This window comes from Ahaetulla prasina, chromosome 1 (genome assembly GCF_028640845.1).
Source record: "Ahaetulla prasina isolate Xishuangbanna chromosome 1, ASM2864084v1, whole genome shotgun sequence".
NCBI lineage: Eukaryota > Metazoa > Chordata > Lepidosauria > Squamata > Colubridae > Ahaetulla > Ahaetulla prasina.
Window position 1 is genome coordinate 83,262,294 of NC_080539.1, and position 20,094 is coordinate 83,282,387.

The 20,094-nt window shown below is 39.3% G+C and overlaps 1 protein-coding gene across 1 annotated transcript in view; it reads left to right on the forward strand.

Annotated features, from left to right (window-relative positions):
• The first annotated feature begins 6,787 nt into the window (after window positions 1–6,787).
• TARBP1 (TAR (HIV-1) RNA binding protein 1) overlaps window positions 6,788–20,094 on the forward strand; it is a 43,071-nt gene continuing 29,764 nt past the window's right edge. Inside the window, exons 1-8 of the mRNA XM_058166280.1 lie at window positions 6,788–9,319; window positions 11,541–11,638; window positions 12,127–12,196; window positions 13,967–14,115; window positions 15,405–15,457; window positions 16,861–16,958; window positions 17,900–18,035; window positions 18,121–18,217. Of these exons, the coding sequence (XP_058022263.1) occupies window positions 8,437–9,319; window positions 11,541–11,638; window positions 12,127–12,196; window positions 13,967–14,115; window positions 15,405–15,457; window positions 16,861–16,958; window positions 17,900–18,035; window positions 18,121–18,217 (1,584 nt within the window). The 5' untranslated portion in view covers window positions 6,788–8,436. The remainder of the gene's footprint in view (window positions 9,320–11,540; window positions 11,639–12,126; window positions 12,197–13,966; window positions 14,116–15,404; window positions 15,458–16,860; window positions 16,959–17,899; window positions 18,036–18,120; window positions 18,218–20,094) is intronic.

Here is a 20,094-nt window from a genome sequence, read left to right on the forward strand (position 1 = left end):
GGAGACCATGTCAGCCAGCTACAAGACTAAAAAACCAGTCATCTGTTTAGTAAAAGGAATAAATCAAGAATAACTATGTTAACATAAGAATCAAGGAGATGCTTCAAAATTCCTATGTGATATTTTTTCCACTCAATAAGCAAATATAATTGAATAGGATAATTTTACAGCTGATTCATATTTGAGGTTCCAAGCAATTCCTGTGCACTTTGTAGTAACAGTATAATTTGCTTTGGTTATATTATTAGACTCTGAGATTCTGTCTACTTATCAGATCAATAGCTATTCATTCTAACCATATGGCAGTAATACTATCTCCTATGGGTCAGACAGAAGATGACACTTCATTTCTTTTCAGAGATATGAGTCTATTAAAGAAAGGGAAAAAAACAGTTGGTGAGACTACATTGCTTTCTCTGTGTGTATGAGCTTACTGATAAATTTAGAACTGATCCTAAAGGAATATCTTGAATCAAGTTTGATTGTAACTGTCTTCATGTTAGCAATGCATTCAGGAGTTGAAATATTTCATAACAAGCTCCAGGCTTGTTCCACAATTGCCAACTCTGAGATGAAATCCAGAAGAATGTTAACTATTCATTATGATGGTTGTGTACTTAGGATGTGTGTGTTATTCCCAGTATTCATTATTTATCAGCATTGAGCATTATGGATATTTTATTCACAAAAAACAGCGAGAGAATTATAATAACTATAGGAAGGATAAATGTACACTTAATTTGCAGCTATACATTGTTGATATGTGTTGGAAGCTTGCATAAGGATGCTTTTTAAATATTGATATGGATGAAGTGTCCTTTGAAGAATCAAGGGCAGTCATACCCTCTGGAGGGCTCAGTAGATTGGTTCTGAAGGCTCTCCCTGATTGTCGGCACATCATGCTCATTCAGAGATAAAACTTCAAGGCTGATCTTGACATTACAGGGGATACAAAATGGTTGCCAAATTACTGCTAACCAATGGAAAAATAAGAGTGACATACTTCCTTATTCTGTTCATGAATGAGAAACAGGGACATGAGCAATGTACGGTGATCATGTCATATTTCATTTTCCATGTATTTCTGAACACAGTAGATGCATTAGGAAGTTGGCCGGTATTAGCCATAGTCTGACATAATGTCTGCTGCATCTTTTTTTTTTTTTTTTGACATTTCATGTCTGAGGCACAAAATATAGTAATACATCTGATAAAATATACAATTTTTGAACATTTCAATTAATGGACTCTGGTGAATGGCATACATGTTTATAAAATGGACATAAGGGAATGAAGAATGTGCTTTGATGGATACGTGCTCCTCATGAGTGAGCAACGTCCAGCAAAGACCACAATCAATTGGACACTATCAGATGGTTGGAGAACAAGGGGAAGGCCAAAGAAAACCTGGCACCAAACATTTCAGGAAGACCCAAAAAACACCAATCTAAAATGGAATGACGTGAAGACTGTAGCTGTGGATTGAGAACTGTGGAGTATATTTGTACTCCAATATGATTAGCACAGGACTTGAATAATAATTAAATAGACGTACAAGGGCTACTTGGCAAAGTTTACCTAAAAGACGTCACTCTAAAAAAGGCAACGACTTTTATAACAAATGCATAGTTTATTTAAGAAAACTTCTCACATAGACAGATTCTTCAAAGATAACAATATGAATCTATCTTTGAAATTTTTATTTTAAAAGGCATTTCAATGTTATAGGCCATATATTTAAAAATACACATTTAAATAGCCATAAATGCTTGAAAAACTCAGATTTACAACTTATTATTATGCATCTAGCTAGCTAACACATTACTACAGGATTGATCTGGCAGAAAATTGTAACCCGCACGGGGACATTATGATATCGAGGCATAAGTAACTGTCTGAAGAGATAGCTAGTTTGCTCACTCGCAGGCTGACATCTGTTTCTGTTACATAGAATAGAATAGAATAGAATAGAATAGAATAGAATAGAATAGAATAGAATAGAATAGAATAGAATAGAATAGATTTTTTTATTGGCCAAGTATGATTGGACACACAAGGAATTTGTCTTGGTGCATATGCTCTCCGTGTACATAAAAGAAAAGTTATCTCCATCAAGGTACAACACTTACAACACTTAATGATAGTCATGGGGTACAGATTTAACACTTAATGATACAACACTTAATGATAGTCATAGGGTACAAATAAACAATCAGGAAACAATATCAATATAAATCGTAAGGATACAAGCAACAAAGTTACAGTCATACAGTCATAACTGGAAAGAGATGGATGATGGGAACAATGAAAAGATTAATAGTAGTGCAAATTTAGTAAATAGTTTGACAGTGTTGAGGGAATTATTTGTTTAGCAGAGAGATGGTGTTTGGGAAGAAACTGTTCTTGTGTCTAGTTGTTCTGGTGAGCAGTGCTTTATAGCGTCGTTTTGAGGGTAGGAGTTGAAACAGTTTATGTCCAGGATGTGAGGGGTCTGTAAATATTTTCACAGCCCTCTTTTTGACTCGTGCAGTATACAGGTCCTCAGTGGAAGGCAGGTTGGTAGTCATTGTTTTTTCTGCAGTTCCATGACACACTTATTTTTCCATTTATTTTAAGAAACAAACTCTTTGTAAGAACAGGAAGTTAGGAAAAAAAAGAAGTCTTGACAACAGCAACACCTACTGTTGTAAGAATGATACAGCATTTTATGATTCTGTTTTGTAATGAATTCTAAAAAGCATACCCCAAGCAAAAATAAAAATAAAAATGGGAGAACGTAGTGGCCCAGATGTTACATAGATTCAGTTTCAATTGGGTTTCAGGATAAACATCAAGTATGGAGATTGCCATAGTTGTAGTTGTCAATGACCTTGACAACGAATGTGTGTTACATGTCCATTCTGATGCTCCTTGAACTCTCAGCGGCTTTCAGTGGCATCAGTCATGGCTGGTTGGACCAGTTCAGGAATTGAATGGAAGGTACTGTTTTGCAAAGGTTTGTGCCAGGTTTCAATCAGTGTTGAGAAAAGAGGTTGTGTCCGCAGCCCTCACTTGTGGGTGCTGCATGGGTCTCTATCCCCTTTTGTTTAAAGTCTACATGAAACCACTGAGCTTACCAACAGTTTGGGCTGAGGTGTCATCAGTATGTTGATGATGACCAATTGGGCTAACTAAGTTCTGATCAAGAGCCAGGAGATTATGAAAGCTGGCTGAAGAACTCTGGGAGTTGAAGTCCACAAGTCTTAAAGGGACCAAGGTTGGAGACCCCTGATTATGAGGACCTGAATGGGGAAGAACATATTTGGGCTCAGTCTTGACATATATAACTTTGAGCTTCCTGCTTCTGGGGACATCATAGCTTTAATCTTTAATGGGATTACCATATTTTTTGGATTATAAAATGCTCTGGACTACAAGACCTAGCTTTTGAGGAGGAAAACAAGAAAAAAATCTGCCTCTGCGTCCCAGCATCCATCTGGCCCGTTTGCCGCCGCCCATTCATCACCACCCATTCAGCATTGTCTCAGCGGCCCGTTCAAAATAGCTGATTGGTGTCACACCAACTCTCCTCCCTCCCCCGCCACAATATTCGCTGTATAAGACACACAGACTTTTCCACCCATTTTGGGGGTGTGTCTTATACTCTTTACTACTTTCTTTACTACTAAGAAATTGTGTATTATACCAGTCTTGCCACATGCAAGACTGGTATGCAGTCTGGGGGTCCTTTTGGACTTATAGATCCTACTCAATAGTTGGTGTCAGCTGTGGCCAAGCGGGTCTTTTTACAGGTTTATGTGGTATGTCAGTTCCATACATTCCCAAACCAGGGTATTCATTCATTCATTTTATCCCACCTTTATTATTTTACAAATAACTCAAGGTGGCAAAAATATCCAACACACCTTTCTTCTCCTATTTTCCCCACAACTCTGTGAGTTGTGCTGGGAGTGAGTAACTGGCCCAAAGTCACCCAGCTGGCTTTCATGGCTAAGAAGAGACATGAACTCAGGTTCTCCCACTTAGTGCCTTAACTGTTAGACCAAGCTGGCTCTCTGTTTCCCTTTCACTGGACCACTGCAATGCACTACCCATGCCTCCATTGCTTTGCGACAGGGGTGAAATCCAGCAGGTTCTAACAGGTTCTGGAGAACCGGTAGCAGAAATTCTGAGTAGTTTGGAGAACCGGCAAATACCATCTCTGGCTGGCCCCAGAGTGGGGTGGGAATGGAGATTTTGCAATATCTTTCCCTCAGGAGTGAGGAGGGAATGGAGATTTTGCAGCATCTTTCCCCTGGAGTGGGGTGGGAATGGAGATTTTGCAGTATCCTTCTCCTGCCATGTTCACCACTGCTTTGTAGGCTGCTGCCAGCTGGGGTTCTGAATGCAATCCAAGATGCTGGTTATAATTCTCTGCCAGATCAATCTCATAGTAATGTGTTATGAACTGGAAGAGAGTAATTAAATATCACTGGCAGACCTCTTCTTCCAAGGGCTCATAATTTTCTCATTTCACCAATAAAGATACAAAAAAATAATGCACTAAGAAAAAAGCAATACTAGAAGATAAGTAGCCATGTAGAATCCCAAATCAAAGCAATACAGTATAACTTAAGTCAGTTCATAAGTTACCAAACTCTGCAGTACCGGGGCATCTGAAAATAGTAAATAATTTGTACACATTTTTTTTAAAAAGAAACAAAACAATCAAAACTTTATCTTTTAATGAAAAAAGATGAGTTTGCTTGCTTACTTCTCATTGCATCCAGAAGGAAAAAAACTGTGTTTTTAGAGGCCATGTGAAAATGAGGATTCATTGAACCATTCTTTTTGTCTTTTTTATTGATTTGAGGACAGGCAAGGTTGGTTTTTGAATGAGATAGGGAAAACATGATTTTGATATTGTTCCTCCCTTCCAATTATTTCTCTCATGAAAGTCAGGAAAAATTAGAAAAGGGTGTTTTTCTTGCCTGGGCTGCTGTGGGTATTAGAGCACATATTATTCCTTGCCTTATATTAGGGTCCCCCAAAGTAGTTAATATTGACACTCACAGGTCAATGGGACTATCCAAGGGGTAAATAAATGACTTGAGGTCAAAAGGGGGTCAGTAAATGTCTGGGACTCAACAGATGGTTGATAAATGATTGAAGGTCACTTGGGCTTAATTAATCTTTTTGGGGCCTCCACAGAGCTCTACATATGCTAGTCTTTAGTCCTGAAGGTGAGCTGGCCAGTGGCAAGATAGAGTTACCTGGGATTGGATAGTAAGCCACAAGAAAAAGTGGCTTTGAGTTAATAATATTCATGGCACTATCAGTTGAAGTAGTATTTATTAAATTATTTTCATATAATAAATGTTTGTGGATTAATGAACAATCTGAAACTACATGAAGAAGTTGGAAGAGCTGAAGTGTTTGGAACCGCTTCCTTTTATTAACTTAGCTTGCAAAACTCTAGGCAGGCAGTAAATTGCTTTTGAAGTTATTCCATCAAAGCTGCACCATGATGTCTCTTCCAACCTGAAGCCTGTAAATTCCTCCCTGCTTTTGCAATTTCCTTCTGGCTGTAGCTTCACAGGTCCTCCTCCCCCTTCCCCCCCCCCACATAGCAATTCCTTCCGCAGGGTGAAGATCAGGTCAAATGATCAGAGGTTTCTACAGGAAACTCATTCCCTTCCAGGTATGATTGCTACTTCTTTGAAAAGCAAACACTACAACACAGAGAACAATCAGGCTTTACTGTATACAGCACTCAGCAAACTTTGGCATCTCTCTGATAAAACTTGTTTCAAAGGATTTTCACACTACCCCCTTTCCACCAGCTTGGGAAAGAGGGGGTCATAACCACTCTTTAAAAATGTTTACTTTCTACCCACTTGCATATTTTTGGGTGTCAGTGCAAGTTCAAAGATTATTGCAAAAGGAATAAAGAGGAAAATGAAGGAAGAGAAATGTGAAGGGGGAAAAGAACGTGGAGAAAAGCTTGATTATGCGGACTGCATGTTAAGACAGATTACAAATACTTACCAAAACAACTGTAATAACAACTGTAATATGTTAAAACCCATTTTTCGTTGAAACCTTCTGAAATTGCTTAAAGCTTTTATGCGAGTTTTCTTCCCTGGCCTTTCATCAATTTAAATTCTGTATCAGTCTTCTAGCTCAGTGACCCCCAACCTTTTGGGCACCAGGGACCGGTTCTGTGGAGAGAGGTTTTTTCATGGACCTGAGGGGGGTTGGTTGGGATGGGGCTTCCCTTGTTTGTGTGGCCCCGTTTCTGGCATACCATGGAGCGGTTCCAGTCCATGGACCGTGAGTTGGGAACCCGTTCTAGCCAGTCTATGCATCTGTTGCAGTGATATGCAGCTCACAAAAATGTATGCTTTTTAATAACAATGTCAGAAAGATGTGCCACCAGACTCCTGATTATTCTGTAAAAAGAAAGCTTAAAGATAGATTCTAAAGAAAATGTTCAGCTTGAATGTTGGACAGGTCTTCAACAACTTTTTTTTTTCCTGGATAGCCTCAGTTTTGCAGAATATGAGGAAAAGCCAGCATTTTGGGCTACAGCTTGAGTATATTTTGCCCAATCAAAGAATAGGTCTACCTCTAATGTCTTAGACTGAGCCAACAATTAGAAACTTTAATAGCTGAACACATCCTCCTAAAATATTTTACTTGTGTGGTAAAAATGCAACTACTTTTTACCAATTATGCCATTCTATAAAATGAAGTAGCATATAAGCTACTTGAAAAACCAAGTATGGATTTTGTCTATTTGATTTTCTAGCAGGTCATTTTATATCAAAACATACTTTTGCTATATCAAAAATTGAGTTTTGTCAAAAGATCACGATATGGACAAATAGAAGAAAATATATATTTTATTTTTATAAAAAAATGTTGGAAATGGTTGAATGCTCACTTCATACCAAATAGATTGATTACAGAAGAAAAATAAAGTAACATGTATAAATTAAGAGTAATCTGGGTCCCCTAGGTAAAGGTAAAGGTTCCCCTCGCATATGTGTGCTAGTCGTTCCCGACTCTAGGAGGCGGTGCTCATCACCATTTCAAAGCTGAAGAGCCGGCGCTGTCCGAAGACGTCTCTATGGTCATGTGGCTAAACATGACATGACTAAATGCCGAAGGCGCATGGAACACCAAAGGTGGTCCCTATTTTTTCTACTTGCATTCTATTTTTTCTACTTGCAGTATTCTGGGTTGTAAAGGTATTAAGCCAACTCAACAACCTTTCTCTTAAATTGCAAATAGAGCTATGTGTAAAAACATGGCTTGAGTTCTTGAGCTGCATCTAAAGAATGTAAATAACCATTTTTTATAAGCAACCTATTCTTATATGAACCTATCTCCACCACAAGACCTTAGTTTGCATACATTTTGCTTTTAGCACAAGATCGTACTATCTTCACAGCAAAGGCGCACATAAACTTAGTATCATCAGTGTATAAAATTACCCTAATGTATGGGATATTGGGATTCCCCCAAGGGCTGCACAGGAATTAAGACAGGACCAAGCAACTCCCACTGCAAGCAAGGCAGGGGTCTTCAAACTTGGCTCTTTTAAGACTTGTGGACTTCAACTAGCATAATAGTGCCAAATTTTAATTTGGGGTTTTATTAATATTTTTAAAATTTTAAAACTAAATTTTAATATTCAGTCTTTTTGTAATTTGCTAGGTTTTAAATGTTTTAACTTGTATATATATTTCCTGTTTTATCTTGGCTGTACACCGCCCTGAGTCCCTCGGGAGAAGGGCGGTATAAAAATTTAATAAAATAAATAAATAAATAAATAAACTCCCAGAGTTTCTCAACTCTAGAAGTTGAAGTCCACAAGTCTTAAAAGAGCCAAGTTTGAAGACTCTTGTTATAAGGTATCATAAGCCGGTTGCCGAGTAAAGTATCAATAAGAACTTCGCTTCTTATTATAATGCAATCGTAATCTTGGAATCTGTTTTATAAACTAGCGGTTAAGTGTACAAACAAAGAGTGAACATTCGAATCTGACAAGTTCTATGCAATTAATACTTTTTGCCGGCTAAATCCTTACTTTGCCTAAAGGGTTTTCTTTCCTCGGCTTAAGGTACCGGGCTTCACCTTCCCTAACCAAAATCCTTAACCTAGTCCTACTCTGTTTATAAGTGTTAGTCGTACCTCATGCATTAGATAAATTAGCGATACTGTGCAATACAAGAAGGGGAACGGCTTCACCAGCTGAATTCCTGCCTCACAGCGGTCTAGTATAGCGAAGGGAAAAAGCCTCGCCAAAACAAACCTAGCAAGCGCAGCTAAACCTATCACCAGGCTAGCCCTTCTCTATAGCCACCTTCAGCGCAAAGGCTGCTGGGGAAAAGTACCGGGCAGGGCAGGCCGCGCGCTAATTGACTGCAAGGCCGCGTGCTTCCCTTCGCCATGGATGCGGTGCTGGCCGACGCGCTGCTCTCCCAGTGCCCCGGTTGGGGTGCGTGGCTGCGGGCGGTGTGCGGCGAAGAGGGTGCGCTCACCCTCGAGCGAGCGGAGGCGCTGCGTTTCCTTTTGGAACGGGCGACACGTGTCGGGCCGCGCAACCAGGGCGAAGAGGCGCAACGGGCGGCTCGGGAGCTGGCGTTGCACCGCTGCCTCCCGGCGCTTCTCAGCGGGAACGGCGTACCGGCGGGTGAAAGCCCGGAGGGGTGGCGGCGATTCGTGACAGCCGCCGGTGGAGTGCTGCGTTCCTGCGTTTCGGTCTGCGGACCCCGCCTGGCTGAGCGGTTGGCCGGAGAAGTTCTGGAAACCTGCGCCGGGATTCAGGCTTCGCAAATGGAGGGCAGCGTCGAGGTCCTGTGCGCGGCGGCGCCTTGGCTGGAGGATCCCGCGCTGCTCAGGCGGACCGTGGCGGCCGCCCTGAAGCTGCTGCGTGGGGAGGGAGAAGACGAGCGGGAGGAAGAGAAAGCCTTGCTGGTGGGCGGCAGGCTGTTGCCCGCGTTAGGAAGAAACGGCGCCGCCCTGAGTATCATCTGGGAAGGCCTGGTGCTGTCGCCCCTCGCCGATGCCCCGCGGGTGAACCGGACTCTGCTCGTCCTGAGCGCCCTCTCCGACGTCCTCTTTCCCCGACTGGACGGGGTCACGGATGGCGGCGAGGCGGCTTCTCTGCTGGATGCGAGGTTTTCTTGCAACTTTTGGGAAGTGGTGCAAAAGGGCCTGTCCGAGAGCGATGCTCTGTGCCGGAAAAGAGCGCGGTATTTGTTGAAGAAAGCCGTCGATGCATCTGACAAAGTGGCCTTGGAGTGCAGGTGTAGCCTGGACGATGGCAATGGTATCTATCGGCTCTGAGTGGCCTATGCTAAACCCAAAGCCCAAAGCGAGCGTTTAGTATCTGAAATGATTGTGGGAAAAAGCGTGCTTGTGCTGCCTTTCCAGCCCAAGACCAGCTGGACAGGTTTTGGAATGGCATAGTAAATTTCTTTTAATCTGGAGTACCGTGCATTTAGAATCTTGCAGGTGTCAGAGGGTACTTAACATTAGGTGACCATAAATGAGAAATAAATGATGATCAAACCATTTCTCCACAGTCATTCTACTCTGAAATTCCATAAGCAGCTTGGTCAATTTTGCTAAATTTGGATAATATTACAATTGGCCAAATACTATGGTCAGGATCATTAGGAAAGGAACTGAAAAGATTGTATGACCCAAAATTGTAATGGCCTTATACAGATCCGTGGCAGATATGTATCTGGAACATATACAATTCTGTTCACATTTGGGGGGCAAAAAAGTATAATAATTCTGGAAACATTGCAGAAGATAGCAGTCAAAATGCCTTCCCTGTGTGAAAAGGATAGAGTGTTTGAAACTCCTTACATAGACTGAAAAAAAGTATTTGGTGGGATTTTAGTTGAGATGCGTAAAATCCTGGATCAGGAGGTCCAAATTGCTGGAACTATTTTTTAATCAAATATTGCTTTGGATAATAATAAAGTCAATAGTAGGTATATTAATAGAATGAATTTAGTCAAAGATGGAGGATATCAGTAAATGTAGTTGAGAAAACTGGCAATATGCCTCTATGGATTTTCTAAATGTTCTCAGATAAGGGCAAAAAGTGTAACTAAGGATTTATAATATAGATTGTTTAAGAGAACTATTATTCTTTCCTGTCCGAGATCATGTCACAAGACATGTGCAGAAATAGATTAATAGCTTTTTTAAAGGTTCCCATGATAAAAGAAGATGGATAGAACTATAAGGGGAGTGAGGACTACAGTATTGGTTCATTGTTCATTCAGTTGCTAGTGAAGTTAATACTTCATTAAGAATGAACTTGGGTTTGCATTAAAAGCAATGAATGGAAATGCTAGCCTAAGCTTTAAATAGAATGAGGTAAGCCAAAAATTGGTTAAGAACAAAAGAAAATTATAGTAGTACATCTTTTCATTGTCGCATTGCCCTGTCAAACTTTAATACATTGCTCTAGGAGAACCCGCTTCATACTTGTTCCTCTGGGATGCAACTTAGTTGGGAACTATATAAGAGTTATAACTATGTGATGGATGCTGATAAAAAAGAATTATCTATGAATAACAAATGAGGTGCAATAAAGCTTCCAATCTACATAATATTAGCTATTTTATTGGGCTGAGATAGTAATAGTGTTTGAGAAGTCTATAATACTGGTGAAGGGGCGGGTAGGGAAGGAGGATGGACTCAATTGCAGTGGCAATGGGTATATCATTGGGAAACCTAAAGGGCCATGTTGGGAATAGATTATCCTGGATAAAATCTATCTGATTGTAAGAGCTGACAACAAATTGATGGCATATCATCAATGCAGTACCAGTATATTGTTCGTTAGAGGGAGAGAGAAATTGAATGGGGTTCTTTCCCATTCAATTTCATTCAATATATAATTCTTTACTGGCCAAATGTAATTGGACACACAAGGAACTTGTCCTGTGCATAAGCTCTCAGTTTACATAAAAGCTATAATTGATAAATAATTCATATATATGTGTGTGTGTGTGTCTTTGGTTGTTCGGGTTTTCTCCCGTGTAAAATTGGAAGTGTCTTGGCGACGTTTCGACGAAGTCTCATTTGTCATCTTCAGGCTGGTGTTTACTGCTTCGTGCTCACGAGCAGAAGATGACGAATGAGACTTCGTCGAAACGTCGCCAAGACACTTCCAATTTTACACGGGAGAAAACCCGAACAACCAAAGACCTACATACAAACACCCGTGAAAACCTCAGAAAATAGATAGATAGATAGATAGATAGGTAGGTAGGTAGGTAGATATAGATATAGATATATATAATGTATCATTTTATGATAAAACATTGAGAATTCCAAAGAGAGAATTATGCTCTTACTGCATTATTTCTGGTTGCTGACTTGGACAAGTTGTACTGAGACTTTTTCTATGATTATTTGAAGGGTTCAGAGGTTGCATTATTGTGTTATTGACATTAATTTAGGCATAAGATTATTTCTATATCTTTGCTTAAAAGACTAAAACATCTTTTTTACGTATTTTATAGGATCTTGTTTGTTTTGGTGGTGTGCTGAAAAAAAAGATCAATTTACTCAGTTTTGGGAAAATTATATTTTAATAATGGAGACTTTGGAAGGAAATCAGGTAAATATAATTGCTAAGAAGGATTGGTTTTGTTATAAACAAAATTTATTTACAGTATTTACTAAATTTATATTAAATTATGTGAGGGTTTGATATAGTTATAAGATACAAGAAGTAGATGAAGGCAGGAATTGAGATATCAGAACTATTTTATTGATAAATAGATACATTAACATTTATAGAAGTTATTGCTTTACCTTCAGAGAACATGGATAGAATTTGAAAATAGAGGGAATGATTCAAACCTAGTAATAATATTTTTTCTTAAAATTTGTTGAAAGGACTTAAAAGCAGAATTACTTAAAATGTAAAGTACATAAAGGAAATCCTATGGGTGAATTACATAGAATATTTATGCTAAGATTTTCATGACGCCCATCACTTACTGTTATGCAGGTCTTAAAAGATTGATATCTAGCTCTTAACTATGATTATACTTTTTATTTATAAAGCATGTTAATATTGTAATTTCTGTTTTCCAATTTCAGATACATGTAATAAAGCCAGTTTTACCAAAGTTGAATAGCTTGTATGAACTTGCAATATCAGAAGAAAAGGGTAAGATAAGTCCTGTTAATGTTGTTTAGTATCAGCAAGTAAGTTTTTGAATTTATTTTCAGTTCTGCAAAATTTACTGGTGCTTGATTATTCAGGACCTTTAGAAATATTTTTAGCCTTTGTAGTTGGTAACAAACATATAAAAATGCAAGCCCTTATAAGAAGTCATTCAGTCTTGACATTAGTTCATCTTTTCCCCTATTCCCCATTACAGATTACATTGTTGGTTGAATGAAATATAAAATCATCATTTTAATTAATTAATTTGCTATATATCCCACCTTTCTATCCACAAGGCAATCATTCTGTGTATTTATAGAATATGCAAAACATTTGGTTCACAGTTAAGTGATCTGGCCCTCAGAGCCATGCTATGTTTTTTCTTACGCTTGTCCATTCTGCAAAATAGTTTTACTGCTCATAAGCACCTCCTTAAAGGAATTTAAGGATAAGATTTGGTATTGGTTTACCAAACCAGTGTAGACCTAGATGCGTTAGAGTTTTGGGGCAGGAATAGTCTCAAGGGCTGCTCAGAGATTTGCTGCTTGGATTTTCCTAACTTAGCATTTTTGCCAGTTGACCTAGTCTGATTGTAAGTAGACCTTGGACCATATCAGTACTTTCATTTTATCCACTAGCCCTAACCCAGGAGTGTCAAACTCAATTTTATTGAGGGCTGCATCAGGGTTGTGTTTGACCTCAGGGGACCAGGGAGGGTGTGGCCAGTTTGACGTCACTTGTGTTGGGGGGGCCTGTGGTGGCCCGAGCGCTCTGCCAGCAAAAACGGGCTCCTGATCTCCATTTTCAGCTGCGATGGCTTCCTGCAGCTTCCGGCTGCCTGTGGCCCTCCTGAGCTCCATTTTCACTGCCAGAGGCATCGCGGGCCAGTCCTTTGCTGTTTCCAGGGCAGCCCCGCCGGCTAGATTTCAGGACCTTGAAGGCTGGATCCGCCCCCCAGGCCTTGAATTGACATCCCTTCCCTAACCCCATTCTCTATTCTTACGTTGATATTGGAGGCCACTGTTTCACCATCCTGGTGCCAGCTGTACCCAAACAGAACATTAGTTTAAGAATGTGCCTTGCTGCGCATCTGAAACCAACTTTCAGCTAAGCAATCTTTGACCATTTTGCAACTAATGATTTAATGCAGCTTGTGACATCTGCCAATTATCACTGGGTGAGATTGACAAGACAGTTAGACAGTCCTCAGTACTCCTATACCGTAATGATTAGATGATCAGATAATGTTCTATGTCATTTTTGCTTCTTTAGTGAAATCCTGCAGAATAAAAATGTTTAGGTTGTCCAATGCCAGCCCCAATATTTCCTCAGCTACCCTAGGAAAACGACTGTTAGCTAGGGAAGTGGCACTCTGTCCTGTCTCCTCTAGTGTGACTTTTGAACTCTACATTCAATTATATTGCATCCAGAAGTTTTACTTAGTAATAACTACTACATTACATTGATAGATATTAATCTCTCCATTCATCTTTTATCTTTAAAGTTTTGATTAGTTTAAGTTATGACTATCTAAGTAACTGGTTGTCTTGTATAAACCACTACAGTATTAAGGATGAGACAAGAGATCCTTTTCAAGCAGTCCACATTTTTAACATTGTTTTTCTTTGTAGATTATTTTTATTGTGATGTTTCTTATAATTTTTAAAACTATATAAAACAATCAGCTCTTACAAATTAAATTATTTGTACAGAGAGGCAATCAAGTGAAATAGTTTATGTAAAGTTTACATATTTGTTTTTTAATAACAGGTTGTTGGATGTTCCATCCTTCATGGCATATGTGCATTTACAAAAGAATGTTTGAGAGTGAAAATAAGACATTGGCAAAGGAAAGTGTCATTCACTTTCTTGAAATCTGGCAAAGAAAACGTCTTCCCTCATCACAAGGATTTTCAGAGGTAAGGTTTACTGCCTATCCATATAAGATACTTTTTATTAATCCTCGAAAGCAGGGATCGCCAACCTCCGAGTTGCAGCCCGGTAGTGGGCCATGGACTGTTTGGAACAGGGCACACAAGTGACGGGTGAGTGTGCGCATGCAGGTCCACTTGCATGAGCAGTGGGCAAGCATGTGTGCGTGAAGCTTCATTTGTGTGATTAGGGTGCGCTTGCTTGCACAAATGAAGCTGCTCATGCATGCTCGCCCACCACTCATGTGGAACCCTCCCCTCTCTCCCCCTCTACTGCCACCGCTACTGGTTCACACAGCCGGAAAGATTGGGGACCACTGCTCTAAACAAGGCCTAGCTATCTGTTGCCACTATCCCCTTGGGACAAAATGTTTTAAGTCTTTTTATATAACTGCTTCATAATTCCTTTACTTATTGTTCAGAAGTTGAAGCTAGTGTTCTTGTATAATCTTACCTGAAGATTTTACCGTATTTTTCGCACTATAAGACACACTCCCCCCCCCCCAAAAAAGTGGGTGGAAATGTATGTGTGTCTTATAGAGCGAATATTGCAGCGGGGGAGGAGGGGGTTGATGGTGGCCATCTGTCACCAGTGCTGCCATTCGCTGCTGCTGGGGTATGCTGGAGCCTTTGCGACTGAGCAGCTGATCGGCCATTAGATTGGCCTCCTGGAATACCACCGATCTGTTCTAGGCGGTGGGGATTGCCATTGCTGCTACCGTCGCTGCCAATTGACGTTGATTGCCGAATGGCGGTGACGATCAGTGGTGGCAGTGAACAGCGCAGCGGCTGTGATCGGTGGTGATAGGTGGCAGCGGCAGTAGGTGGCAGCAGCAGCCATCCCTGCCGTCTAGAATAGCTGATTGGTGGTATTCCAGGAGGCTGATCTAACTGCCAATCAACTGCTCGGCAGCAAAGGTTCCAGTGTTCCCCGGTGGCGGGAGCAGCTCTGCTCAGTTGACCGGTGGTGGGCACAACGGAGCAGAACCCTGACAAGCCACATGCTGGGGCTGCAATAACGTGCTGAAGCTGACCAAGCTGTTTTCTGTTTGGATGCTAGCCAGAATGGATGGGAGGCAGAGGCAGATTATATTTTTCTTGTTTTCCTCCTCTAAAGCTTATGGTCTGAGGCGTCTTATAGTGTGAAAAATACAGTAACTCTTACCTGATTAATTGTACTATGCCTATATCTAAAAAGATATCTACTACAGAACAAATAAACTGCAATTAATGTCTGTTTTATTTCTTTTAATGAAAATCTAATTTCTTTTGTTTAGTTCATTATTGGCCCTTTAATGGATGCTCTCTCAGAAAGTTCTCTTTATAGCAGGTAAATACATTGTTTTGATGAAAAATTCAGTAAGAGAAGATAAGTTTTTTTGGTTTCAGCTTTTATTGCACTTTGGGGGAAAACTGCATATTTGTATCTATCTTTACTAGCAGTTGAACTATAGTCAGAATAGGGAGGAGAAAAAAATCAACACCCTCATTAATATTTGACACACCTACATTTAACACAGTGAGAAAAGAAGTAAGAGAAACTCCAGAAAATAGCTCTCTTAGATGCCACTAGTGCTAGTGAATTCATTTGTCAGTTCAGAAGTAGCCACATTTATCTTTTTTGAGAGGTCAAGGGCCATAGTGGATGCAATTGATCTCTCCCATAGGCAGCTTTAATGAATGGGAATTCTGCTCAAGCAAAATGTCTAATTTTGAGAAACTGTTGTCCTGCAGAACTCTCTGAGCTACAGTTTGCCCCATTCCAACAAGGGAGATGAGTCTTTTTTTTTTTTAAGTTTGAGAATCTACTAGGGCCATGATGGCAAACCTATGGCATGCGTGCCACAGGTGGCACGCGGAGTCATATTTGTGAGCATGCACTTTTTTTTTTTTAATTTGCATTTATATCCCGCCCTTCTCCGAAGACTCAGGGCGGCTTACACTATTTCAGGCAATAGTCTTCATCCATTTGTATACTATATACAAAGTCAACAATCTGGGTCCTCATTTTACCTACCTTATAAAGGATGGAAGGCTGAGTCAACCTTGGGCCTGGTGGGACTTGAACTTGCAATATTGCAGGCAGTTGCTGTTAATAACAGGCTGCATTAGCCTGTTGAGCCACCAGAGGCCCTAGCTCAGTGTTACCCTAGCTCAGCTCCAGTGCGCATGCGTGCACTAGCCAGCTGATTTTCGGGCCTTCCAGAATTTGGAAAATGGGCCGTTTCTGGCCTCCAGGGGGGGTGGGGGAGGCCATTTTCGCCCTCCCCAGGGTCCAAGAAAGCCTCCGGAGCCTGGGAAGAATGAAAACTGGGCCTACCATGCCCACTGGTAATCTTTTTGCTGTCGTGTGCTAAAAGCGGGGGGAGCACAGGGGGGTGATGTGCGCATGCGCAGGGAGGCATTTAAATTATGGGTGTGGGCACACACGCACGCAACCTTCCTGTGCTCTCCCCACTTTTGGCACGCAATAGCAAAAAGGTTAGCCATCACTGTACTAGGGAAAGCAGGATGCACAGAAATCAGCTTTACCCTTACCTCACAATCAGACCAAATGAATACTGTGGGAACTCTTCTAATATTTTAGTTATTTATCAGCATGAAACGTATCTCTGTTTAAGGTTTTGATAATCTGCAAATTTATTTGATAACCCAATAAAACATTGTAATAAAATTGAATTGTAGCCTTGGGACTGAATTTCTTTAAATTATGTATTTGCTTTAACTTAACAGGGTATCAGGTCAGATTATGGGCACTTGTCCACCATTAGGAATAATTTTGCAGAATTTCATGGCGACTTTCTTCACAAGCCTTCCAGAAAGTGAAAAAAGTATGTGTAGTTAATGGCATTATTTTGGAATAGCATAAATGTCAGTTCTCTGCTTCAGGATAATTATTATTACTACTGGCTTTTATTTTTATTTTTGTTACAAAGTCAGATACGAATTTGATGATGATGATTACATGGGGATTGGTGTTTGTGCACGATTTGTCTAGTGATATCACTAAGTCTCTGGGGCAGGCGCAGACCCATAATGCAGAAGATTTTATTGGCATGTACCAAAAATGGCATTAGAGAGGCCGTGACCTTTTGAAAGAGAAAAATTAACCCCAAATCACTTGCTGAATTTCACGAATGTGGTTACTGTGTTAAATTGTTTCTTCTTTTTCTAGTAATGAGGCTCAGAATTTGGGAATGATAGGGAAAGTGCACAAGTGATATCAAACACTCATAAAATTGAAACCAGTAAAACAGCATACTGTTGCCTAGCCTTGCCTTATCTTATTTCATAACCTTCTCTTTCTCAGTTATGCTGTATATTTATACCCCAGGTCAAAAAAATCTGCCTTTAGGGCTAGGATTAGAAGAGATTCTATAGATCTGAGGATTACAATCTAAATTGTGATTGAGAAAATATATTTATTCCTGTATTTATTTCCATATTGAAATTAGCTTTATTTTTATTATACTTCATTAAATATATAAATGGAGAGAAAAATAGGAAGGGACATATTGCAAAGGATAATGGGAAAAAAGAAAAAAAATAGCTTCCTACTTTATTTAATACAGTTACAAGTAAAAAGTAACCTTGTGATCTGAAATTATTACATAGTACTTCTATAATCGTAAACAATTCTAATTGTCAAATACCAAAATTAATATAGCATTTCTTTTAATCTCAAGCAAAAAGTCCTTGTGGCTTCCATATAGAATCAAAGCTAGACTCCATCTTCAATATGATAACAATGCTATTTTCTTTCTCTTTAAAGGGAGCTTTTTGTTAAAATTTATTCAGAAGATGAGCAATAGGCACTGGTGTGCTATTCCTGTTTTGTTTCTCTCCATGGCATTGGCACATATACCACAATGTAGAGCACTGGATAGCAAAGGGCTCCTTGCATTAAGGTGATGTTCTGAATTTTGTTTCTGTGAATTTTCTCTATCAGTTCATTGTTTGAGTTTCCAACACATGTATTTGATCCATTTACAGAAATGTTCTGCAGTGTACTATGATCACACATCAGATTCTTCTACGAGGAGCTGCTCAGTGCTTTCTACTTAAAGCAGCTATACACTTAATAGATACAGTAAGTAGTATATTTTTAAACAAATGTTTGCTTTAATGTACTGAAGGAAAAAATAAAGCAGAAACAGGCAAAAGCATGTTAAAATTTAACATGCAAATTTAATAAATAAATAAATAAATAAATAAATAAATAAATAAATAAAAATGTTAATATGCGTAAGAATAGTTTTTAAACAGTATTAAATGTTGGCTATATAGAATAACAATTATCATTTTTTGTAGTAAGTATTCCAATCCTGATAGGGGTTTTTTTGTATTTTAGAAAAGGCAATTTGTCACATACACTTACTGTATTTTTTGGACTATAAGACGCACTGGAGTATAAGATGCACCTTAGTTTTTGGGGAGGAAAATAAGAAAAAAGCTGATTGGCGGGTGGATCAGCTTCCTGGAATACCCCGAATTAGCTGTTCCCAGAGGTGAATTTTAGCAACAGGTTCATTGGTTGTGAGCTCTGCGCCTTGCTTTTTTTTCATCCTCTGAAACCTCCATTTCAGAGGCTACATTCAGAGTAAGACGCACCCAGATTTTCACCCTCTTTTTTGGGGGAAAATGGTGTGTCTTATACTCTGAAAAATATGGTAATTGTTTTCTAGTGCTTTCATGGATAAAACTTTTTCCTTTAAAAATGCAAGAGTCCCAACTTGTTGAAAACCCAAACTGAAATATTTCTATTTAAATTATCTTCCCAGCCATCAATTTTTTTTTAGGAAACAGACAAGTCAGTTTTCATATGTACATTTATTTTGCATTAAAATCAACAACCGCATGACTACATTATTATGTCTAAGGCAGGGGTCCCCAACCTCCGGGCTGTGGTCCACTACAGGGTTGTAGCCTATTTGGAACTGGGCTGTGTGAGTGGTGGGTTAGGGCATGCATATGCGCACAGCTAAACATGGACAAGGAGGGGGGCAGTACATGTATACACATATGCGTAGTTCAACTTGCGCAAGTTGAGCTGTGTGTATGCACATGCACACCCACCTGTCGCTCGCACAAGTTGAGCTGCGTATGTGCATGCACCTGCTGCTTGTATGGCTTGGTTCCCCACTCCCCCAGCCAGGCCACCAGGCTGCAGAGGTTGGGGACCGCTGGTCTAAGGTATGGTACTGCAAGTTACCAAGAAACGGTAGACTTTGATTTGTTCTTCCTGGTATAAAATATGTCAGGAATTAAGCTGGCCTTATTAAGCCAAATTTATGTACATCATAAATGTATCAGGATTGTTATAACCTGGGTTCAAGAAAACTAATCTGATTGCTGTTTTATTTATATCTGTTGTTTTTTGAAAATAATTCCAATTTGCTCTTCTGTGTGACCATGCAATGAAGAATTTTGCTCCAAAATATATTAGCAGTTTGCATGTTGAAATTTAATGTTCATGATAGAAAATATGCTGACTGTGGAAATTAAGTTGGTTCTTGAACAATTTTGTCTGAAATATAGTTCTAATATTCTAATACATTCTTGGGTTACATTTCATTTCATACAAATAAAAGAAATAGCAAATGGACAAGTGAAGCAAAACACTTTCTTCAGCAACAAAAGGACAGAATTTTTTAAGAGCGACAAAATGTGTTCAAGTTGGTTTTTGTAACAGCAGGCACTTAATAAACATTTCTGTTAATTTAAAAAGAATGATAATATGATAATTTTATAATGAGTTTCGGAGCAAAATATTGTACTAAAATCTACTATTTCCACAAAAATTATTTATAAATTTAAGTTGGATTGCCTTTTTAAAAAGATAAGATTAATTTAATTGATTAAAAGCTCATTACTAAATAAGGTTTTGGTAAAACATTGTCAAACGTGGTTAGAATTAGTATTTCTTGAAGAAAAATATGGCAATGGCAAAAAATGAAAAAAGGCAAT